The following is a 9,517-nucleotide window of genomic DNA, read 5'->3' as shown; positions in this document are numbered from 1 at the left end:
TTTTGAAATCATCAGGGAAAATGTGGCAGGAGCCAACTTTGAGACATGGAGTCTGGACCAGGGTTCTAGGAAGCACCTGTGCAGCCCGTAAGACATGTAGGCCTTGGAGTCAGATACACCTCAGGTGTATGCTCTTCGGCAAATCACTTTGCCTTTCTGAACCTGTTTCTTATAGCAAAGATTGCAAGCCTGATCTTGCAGGCCTTCAGGAAACCAGATGAGGAGTGAAGCCGACTCTGCCCTGAGGCACGGCCTAGGTGGAAGAGTGGTGGTGGCTGCCCTGTGCTGAGAGCAAGTGGGTGCAAATCCTTGCACCCAGGTCTTCTCTAGGCCAGTAGGAAAGCCTGCCTCTAGCCTCTTCCTCATGGCAATGCTCTGAAGGAAGCGTGGTCTTAGGCCTGATGAAAGATCTTTGTGAAATTCCTATTACCTTGGTGATCTTCAGTGCTACCTCATCTGGCAGGCAAGGCAGGGCCTGTCATATGTCCATTTTATAAGCTGTGAGGACCAGTTATTAAATTAGTGAGGCTACTGGTAATGTTGTTCCATGGTTCCTGCCACCTGCCCCAGCTCCTCACTGTCCCAGGATCATGCCCAGACCATGATGGAGTCTGGTGGCCTTGTGTCCAAGTGTCTGGGACACAAGACTGATAAACAAATCAGATGACTGACATGCCTAAGGCAACAAATTGGCCCGGTTTCCTCTGGTATAAAACAGTAGCCTGCTTTATAGGACTAGTGTGAGAATTAAGGTGCATGAAGTGCATTGACCAGGTCGGTCCTCCATTTATGTTGACTCCCTGCAGCCCAGGAGAGCAGGCCCACTGGGCTGCCTACCACCTTCGCCTTGGCTCACCTTGTGGCACCCAACCCCGTTCCTCGTGGGGACTATGAGACCCCAGCTCAATTTGTCGGATGTTACAAAGTACGGTGAGGAATCCTGGGCCCTCTTTCCTTCTCCAGGACTCTCATTTCCTGGGCCCCTTGCCAAAGCTCTGAAGGGCTGAGCCTCCAGCTCTGACCAATGGGCAGGAGCAGTAGCATCAGCTGCTTGAGGCTGTGGGAAGAGGGAGACCACATTCTCTGAGCCTGGCTCTACAACTGTCTAACAGACATTCCGAAGGACTCCAGCTCTGGTCCCTGGTGAAGAGGCACAGTGGGGGAGAAAGGAGTCTGAGTCCTAGTCCCAGCCTTCAGTTTCTTCCAATAGCTATAAAATGAGCCTGGGTGGCTTAATTCTAAGGGCCTGCTTCTGCATGAGATGCCTCAGGATTCTGGGACTTCAGAGTCCCCTACCCCTTGAAACAGATGTAGAATCTGCTTTCCTGCCTCTGTGGACAGCTGGTAGGAACAGGGACAGGGAGGCTGACACCCTGTGCAGCCTAAGCCCTGGTTTGGCACTGCCTCCTTGGGATCTCCAGCCTAGGGGGAGGGTGAGTCTCCAAATGAAAGTATCCTCAGACTGAGGCCTCATATTTTCCTTGCACCCTGTCCCACCCAGTGCAGTAAGAATGCCACCTAAGGGTGTGACTGTGGAGGATGAGAAGCAGCCAGACTTGTCCTCATGAGGTCTGGGACTTTGGAGAGGAAGTTTCCCATTTGTAGAATGGAATAAAAGAAGTTCACAGCATCTAAGATTCCCAAGTTCCTCTAAATCTTCCACCGAACAAGGAGATGTCGGGCAGACAGTAGTACACTAATTTTGCAGATCAATAGGCCTGGGGCCAGCTGAAGCACCAGGCACTGGGTGAGTGGAAGCTCAAGTGTCCTAGTGAGAGCGAAGCTGTGACTCCCAGCTGCTCCCTCACTTACCACCTAAGCCCCAGGCCTGGTCTGGAAAGACAAATGAACTAGATGACCTCCGCGGGCCCCAGAATGGATGCTGGAAGCGGAAGGTGGGACAGACCTCCCTTTCTAAGTCAGGTGGCTGCTCCGCTGTCTACCAGGTGCCAGAAGGGCCCACTGAACCAAGACCTCTGGTAACAGCTATGAGAGAAGGAGGAGACACAAGGTTGAACCTGTTTTATGGGGGACATGCTGGCTGGGACTAGGGGCAGAACAAAGAGTTGGGCTTAGCTTTTCAAGGGATCGAAGGCTTGGGATCCTGGCTAGTTCCAGGCCTCCCACAGTGTCAACTGGGGTCAACTCTACTAGGACTGGGAGGCAACGGGGAGATGGGGTAGGGGAGAAGGGGTAAGAATGTGGGGACAGGAGAGGGAGGTGGTGGGAAAGGGAGTGGAAGGAAGGGGTGAGGAGAGAGGGAAGGGAAGCAGGGCTTGGCTGGAGCCAGAGCCAGAGCCAGAGCCAGAGCCAGAGCCAGAGCCAGAGCCAGAGCCAGAGCCAGAGCCAAAGCCAAAGCCAAAGCCAAAGCCAAAGCCAAAGCCAAAGCCAAAGCCAAAGCCAAAGCCGGAGGTGGTTGGGTCAGCAGCAGGAGACACTCAAAAGGGAGCCTCCCGGGAAGTGCAGGCTGCCATGAGAGCCCGTTTGAGCTGCTCATAGGTGACAAACATCACCACGTTCCAGGAACCCAAACGGAGAAAGGAGGGCATGAACCTAGAAGGCAGAAAACACAGGTCACAGGGGGCACCTTGGTGACTCCTGAGGGCACTTCACCTCCCACTCACCCCAGTGGGCCATGGTATCCAATCCAACCTAGTTGCTCTGTCCCAAAGGAGGCTGTGAGGGCCCAGGGTGAACAGAGCCCCACAGCCATGTGGCTCTGAGCAAGAATTCTCTGTGAGTCTCCATTTTAATACCCATAAGGTAGGAATGACAACTCTGGGAGGAACTAGTTAAGAGCATGAGGGAATGCCAGTGAAATACTAACACCAGGATCAGAATAGTTTGACACCTGGTTGCTAGTCAGTTCCAGGTGGTTCTCTCCCACCTGTGTGTAGGTATGGGTAGCTAGGAGGCTCGGGATTGGGTGGGGTGGATCAGAGGCTCACCCTTTGTAGAAGGCTCGGGGACCCTCCTTGTGGAGCATGGTAAGGGCACAGTGGCCAGCGCTGCTGTACTGGCCCGGGGCAGAGTTCATATATCTCGTCTTGACCACATCGACAGGGGAGGCGATGACAGTGGTGCAGAAGCCTGCCCCAAAGGCGGAAGTGAAGTGGCAAGGGAGGTCATCTGCCAAGGAGGAGCAGGAGAGGCAGTCAGGACTCCTTACCTCATCATTCCAGAAGGGAAGAGATTATCAAACTAACTTAGGGGTTTCTGGTTTTAGAGAAAGAGATGCCAGCGGGGATCTGTCCTGATGACCTAAAAGTCATTTAGCCTAGAGTCTAGCCTCAGTACCTCAGTGTGCAGTGGGAGCTTCATCCCAGCTGGCTTCACTATGGTAAATCTAAACTCACTCCACAAGCATAGGGGAAGGAGGATGAAAAGATGTGAGACTCAGGCAACCAGACCCTCACATCTGATCCTAGGTTGGGGGAAGGGCAAGACCCAGAACCATTTATACTAACTCACCTGTCATGAGGTTGGCTTTCAGGAGGGCGTCCTTGATGAGATCGTAGGTCACCAGCTCAGCACAGTTGACAATGGCATTACGAGCAACATTGGGAGAGGTCCCTACAGGAGGAAAAAATACTGATGTGAGACCAGAGACTAGAGGAGGAGGAAGATAGGGAAGAAGAAACACCTGGTACACACCTTTCCAGAGTCCCCGAAACCCTTCCTCTCGGGCAATGGTCTTGTAGGCATCGACAGTGCTTTGGTATCTCCGGCCACTTCCAGCCCGGGCCTGAGCTTGGAATCGGACCTTTACTACATCTGTGGGCTGGGCCACAGCCACAGCCAAGGCCCCTGTGGTGCTGCCTGCCAGGAGGCGGCTCCCGATGCCGGCATCTGTGGAAGAAACATGGGGGTTCAGTGCCCAGCTGGGATTGTACTAATTTTCCACCTCTCTTCACTAAAAATCACCTCATCACTGTAATCTCTTGCCTTCTGGGAATAGGATTCAGACAAGCTCTTGCTCTAAAAACTCCTTGCATCAAAGAAAATAACACCTTGAATGTCTACTACTTGCTACGCAATGGGACATAGCAAGGAGTGGGACAAAATGAGACCTAGCTCAACAGGGTAAGTCACAATCATTTCCACCTGACAAGTGAAAACCCAAGGCTCAGAGAGAAGTGGCCTTCCAAGGCCTTAGATTCATAAGACTTGGGTTTGCATGCCAGATCTATTTCTCCTTGCCATGTTATCTCAGGAAAAGTTAACCTTTTGATCTGGGTTCTCAGTTTTCACATATGTAAAAAGGAGGTGGGCATAGCATGCGAGGAGGTAAAATGGAAGAGTGCTAGCTTTGGAAGCAAAAGTCCTGGGTGTGTTTTCCGGCTCCTCATTGTGTGCTCTTGGCCAAGTACTTTCCAGCCAGCAAGGCTCAGTCTCTTCATCTCTAACATGGGGATGATACCACCTACTCTCAGAGTAGTGGTGGGGACTGTCATGGGATGATGCCCTGCACAGAACCTGGCACAGCCCAGGTGCTCAAGAATCATTAGGAGAATCAAGGTGCCTTCCAGTTCTCAGTTCCTCTGATCCTCCTAGGGATCTTAGAGCCTAAAGAAGCTATGTAGCAAATCATCAATCAAGGATGATTTGATTGGATTGGTCATCACCAAGGAGAAAAGGTCAAGGGGCCCATGGCCCAGCTCCACACTCACGCTCAGAACCCTTGGTGTAGAACTGCTTGACAGAGTCGTAGAGGCCGATGCGGACAGAAGCAAAGCTCATCTGGCGCTGCAGGCCAGCGACCAGCCCATTGTAGAGGCTGCGGGGGCCCTCGGTGCGCACCATGGTCAGGATGGTGCCCAGCACGCCACGGTACTGGGCGCTAGCTACGGCCCGCGCTGGTCCCTGCCTTTCTCCTTGGATCTGCAAGGCCAAGATGGGTGGTTATAGGGGTTGGCAGGTTGCCCTCCCCATCTCCTGCCATCCCTACGCTCCAAAGTTTACACAGTCCCAAACACCCCACTGGCCCTTAAGGAGTCTATATCTTGGGGCAGAGTAGACTAGACAACATTGGGAACCGCAGGCTTTCTGCCCTCACCTGCAGCCGGACTTTAGCGGTGTCCAGAGGAAAGGTGATGAGATCTGCAATGCAGGCAGCTGTGCCAGCCCCCAGGAACTTCACAGTGGCAGTAGGGGGTACATCTGTAGCCTTGAACCCAACCATAATGCTGATTTCCTCCTCTCTCCCAGGAGATGGAGAAAGATGGAGAAGGGGGCACCTTCGGTCAGCAACAAGACGAGATAGAGGAACTCTGCCGGAATCTAAGCCAAGGAGAGAGAAGCCCCATTAGCAGCAGCATGCACAGTCCCTCCCTGCTTACCACCCCACCCCCACCTTCCCTGACAGCACCACTTCCCTAAGCAAGAACCAGAGCAACCTCATGAAGGAAAACAGGAATGAGCTCTGGAGGTACTCAAGTAGGGGCTAGAGAAGCAATTCCTGCCTGAGGAGAACACATTTTGTGAAGAGCCCCCTCCCTTTTACTATAGGAAGAGTCTGGATCAGGGCTATCTTAGTGCTGACAAACTGTCACTGACTCATCCTTTTGTCTGCTGGGTGCAGAAATTTCACTGATGATACCGGCATGCCTACTTCTGCAGATCTGTCTGAAGGACAGGCAGAAGTGGGGAAAAGGTTTCAGTCAGACCAAGATCTGAAAGGCACAGGCTCATAGGCTTATGCCCTGGATTTCTTAAGTAGGAGAGGTTCCTATGGGTCTCAAATTATCTAAGTCTAGAAGAAAAGGAATGGAGAAGACCAGTTCAGTCCCTTCTCAGCCCAGTCTAATTCTCCTCCCCAGCCCCACACAACTTGGGCTCTCTAGAGTCATTCTTTCAACAAGACTGCTTTGCTGGGCACTGGCTCACTGAGATGCAGGAGACAATATCATCCCTAGATGGGGCTTACTGTCTGGCACAGGGGATGGGCAGGTGATTCAAGCTACATTTGGGGCTTGCAGGACATACTCTCAAAATGCAGAGGGAACAACTAACTCCATCAGGAGAGAGGTAATATTTAGCTGGGCCTTGAGGGATCCTGGACAACTCTCAGGGCTGAAAGTAGGTACACAGACCTGGACTCTCCCCCACTGGCCTATTGTGTGACCCAGGAAAAACAGTCTCCCTCTCTAGCCAGTTTCCTCTCCTTCAACAAAGGGGATCCACATCTTCACCACAGGAGGGGCAGGGATAGGGAGGTGCAGATCAGAGCTACAAAGACACAGGAAACCAAAAGCTCCATTTTGTTCTCAGAGTTGAACAACACCCTTCTCCGCGGCCTCTGCTGCCCTTCCCCGGGGAGGAAGTGAGCCCAGCACCCCAGTGGGGGAGGTGACCTGCTTCTCTCTCCCCTGAGCTCACTTCTCTCACTTCACTTCACCAGGAGCAGCTGCTCTGAGCCTAGCCTGATTGGTCGCCCATGTCGCTGGGGCCATAAGGAAAATGCTGGCCAGCAGAGGGAGGATGTGGTTGGAGTCAGTTGTGAACACAAAGACCCATGGAAACAAACATCTCACAGCTTCTTCCTCCTGAGCTTCTCTACTCCAGGCGTCTGGGGCCAACAGGGAAATCCAGAGGCTACTCACCACTCAGTTGCATCCGGATCTACTATAGGCCAGGTCCTGGCCTTATTGGAGTTTCCCTGGAGTCTGGCCCACGTGAGGCTCAGTGAAGATTGGTACTCACATGGCGGAGAGGGTTGATGAAGGAGCTCCAGACTCCCCAGCTTCCCTGTTCTGACATATCTATCTATCCCCCAGAACCTGTTGGATACATTCCCCATCCCACTGCCCGGGGCACTCTATTAGCTCATTTACTCTTCAGAGCTGCCCTGTGAGGTGGCTGCCTTATTTCCATGTTACAGATGAGGGAACTTGGTAAGAGCCACAGCTACAGCCTCCAAAGCTTATTAGATTTGCTCTGCACTGGTGTCCAGAACATTTCTCTCCTGCTGTTTTCTCAGCCCCCGGCACAGGCAGGGCTTTTAACAAGAAAGTCTAACACCCAAGTTCTCTCATGCCAATTTTTTTTAAAAAAACTTAAATTTTTAGCTTTTTTTTTTTATTATTTATTTTTGAGAGACAGAGAGACAGAGCATGAGTGGGGGAGGGACAGTGAGAGGGAAACACAGAATCCGAAGCAGGCTCCAGGCTCTGAGCTGTCAGCACAGCTCAAGCCCACAAAACCATGAGGTCAAGACCTGAGCCGAAGTTGGACGCTTAAATGACTGAGCCACCCAGGTGCCCCACTTTCATGCCAATTTGACAGTTCTGAGAAAGTTCAGGCAACGAATATCCCTTCTCTGGGCATCAGAGACCTGAAAAGTGAGTCTATCATGTCCTGACCTTGAGCTGGGTCACAGTGTTGTGAAGGCCAGAGAATAAGGCCCAGCCTCTGTCCATCTCAAAGACAAATGCACAGAGGCTCAGTTGCCATTTTGAATGTTGCTTTGGGTTTGTCAGATCTTTTAGAGGTTGAGTATGGGGGCTATGGCCACTTGTGCTAAAGACCCTACTAAGAAGAGAAAATAAAACTCAGGACTCAGGAATTTGTCCTAGCTCTGCTGCTGACTCCCAGGATGACCAAGGACTAATCACTGTCCCATCTAGCCTTCAATTTCTTCCTTTGTAAATATGGGGACCACCATCCCTGCCTAGTCAAGATCAGCTTAAAGGATAGAATGAGACCAGGGATAAAGGAAAGTGTTTTGTGAATTCTGAAGAGCAACTTCACTGGGGTGGTGGTAGTTATTTTTGCTAATGTCCCACTGACCCCCACCCCCAAGCCAAAGCACTAGTAGGCAACAGAAGACCCTTCCCTTAGAGTGGATTCTTACCCGGCTTTGTAAGGTCTCACGCTGAGGCCTCCAAGATCAAGCTTCTCTAAAGGCATCCCATTCTTCAAAGCTGCCAGTGGCTATCATGGCCCGATCCCCTTGGTTTTCCATAGAAAATGTCTGGGAGACGAAACACCTAATAGTCATACTATGTGTCCTGTGGATGAGGGGAAAGAGGAGTTTAGAAAGGAAATATGCCTTTAAGGATCACACTCCAGCTAGAAAAGGGCCACCTGCCCAAGGCACACAAGCCCAGTCCTTCAGGGTGGAGGTGGGGAGGAGTAAGGAATAGGGTCTATTTCACCCAGGGTAGCTGGGGACTAATTAAGTACACACACTGGAGGGGGGAAATGAACCCAGGAATCCCCCCTCCCCTGTCTGCTCTCTTAGTAGACACATTGACTCTCTTCCAGATTTCTGCTTTAGAGGCACTCTGTACTCTGAAGAAGCAGCCTCCCAACGCAGTCAGCAGATTCTGGTGAGTGGGAGTGTTGTTAGGCGGTCATGATAGGTCAGAGACTCGCAGAGAATCGACTAGCACCCAGCCGCGAGCTGTGAGGAGGTTAGAGGGGCTGGGAACGGGCCCTGCTCAAAACTCCGTCTCAGCCTGGGGGATGGAAAGTCATTCTGGTCGTCGCAGTCGCGCCGAAGGCCCCCACCCAAAAGCAGGGCTGGGCATCCTGGGCGAGGGGAGAGAGTAGAAGGGTGGAGGCTTAAATTATTGAGCCAGTTGAAGGTGAGAGGTAAACAAAAGGGGAGAGAAAAAGAGTGAAAGAAAAGGAAAAAGAGGACAGAGAAGAAAAATTCAAGATAGGCTGGGAGAAGAAGAGAGAAATTAGAAGGAAGGGCGCGGGTCCTCGCTGCCGGGGTGGCAGGAGTGCCGCAGGTTTAGCGGGCTCAAGGCTAGGGCGGGGGGGGCCCGGGCTCACCCGGCCGAAGGGAGAACAAGAGCGTGCTGGCAACTCTGTTGTCTGTCGGCGGGCGGAGGGCGCGTGGAGAGAGCACAGACAGTACTCAAACCGAAAACGTGTCCGGCGAGTTTACAATGGGGTCGCTGGAGGCTGCCGCGCTTTAGGTCTCGGGGGCGGGGCCTGCGAGGCGGGGCCTCTAGTTACCGCCTTTCGGCAAGGGCTGTCCAGCGAAAAGTTCTGTGCGCGCCTTCCTCCACTCCCATTTCCGTGCGGGCGGATCCCCGCGTCCATCGCGTCTCCTCACACATCCCCGTGCCGCCAACCTCTTGGTGAGAATGGCAAGGCGGACGCCCGGAAAGAAGCAGAAGCAGCCCAGGGTCACACACGCCTCTGCTCCCCCTGTATCCCGCTAGGGCTCTTTCTAATACGCTCCAGAAACTCGGATGAAAGCGTACTCCCCCCTTCACCGGCTTTGCAACCCCTCACTTCGCAAACAGAACTCCAGCCTCCTGAGTCCTCCGCGGGGCGGGGCCTCGCGGCCGCTGGAGATTAGTTAAAGCCGCCGCGTTGCCGGAGGAAGGAGCCAATCCGAGGTGGAGCGGCAGGTGGCGGCTAACAGCCAACAGCCGCGAGGCGCCGCTGGGTTTCCGGCGTACGCCCGCGGCACTCTGGCCTTGCCCAGGGGATCCAGGGGACTTCCGATCTGGGCGGGACGGAGGCACCCAGCGTGACGCTCCCGCGCCCATATACACCT

At 53.1% G+C, this 9,517-nt stretch overlaps 1 protein-coding gene across 1 annotated transcript; it reads right to left on the bottom strand.

Annotated features, from left to right (window-relative positions):
* Window positions 1-2,419: 2,419 nt before the first annotated feature.
* UCP2 (uncoupling protein 2) lies at window positions 2,420-8,881 on the bottom strand. Its single transcript, XM_047071269.1, has 8 exons — window positions 8,782-8,881; window positions 7,853-8,009; window positions 5,057-5,280; window positions 4,671-4,881; window positions 3,655-3,849; window positions 3,472-3,573; window positions 2,949-3,129; window positions 2,420-2,553 (listed from the first exon to the last, which is right to left on the bottom strand). Exons 3-8 carry the CDS (start codon window positions 5,180-5,182, stop codon window positions 2,439-2,441), a joined length of 930 nt encoding a protein of 309 aa, XP_046927225.1. The 5' UTR covers window positions 5,183-5,280; window positions 7,853-8,009; window positions 8,782-8,881; the 3' UTR covers window positions 2,420-2,438.
* Window positions 8,882-9,517: the final 636 nt, after the last annotated feature.

Source organism: Lynx rufus, unplaced genomic scaffold, assembly GCF_022079265.1.
Source record: "Lynx rufus isolate CCGP_SWC_20201006 ecotype Redwood Valley unplaced genomic scaffold, mLynRuf1.p SCAF_9, whole genome shotgun sequence".
Lineage (NCBI taxonomy): Eukaryota > Metazoa > Chordata > Mammalia > Carnivora > Felidae > Lynx > Lynx rufus.
The sequence above is the reverse complement of the archived record's forward strand: the minus strand, read 5'-3'. Positions and strand labels throughout refer to the sequence as shown.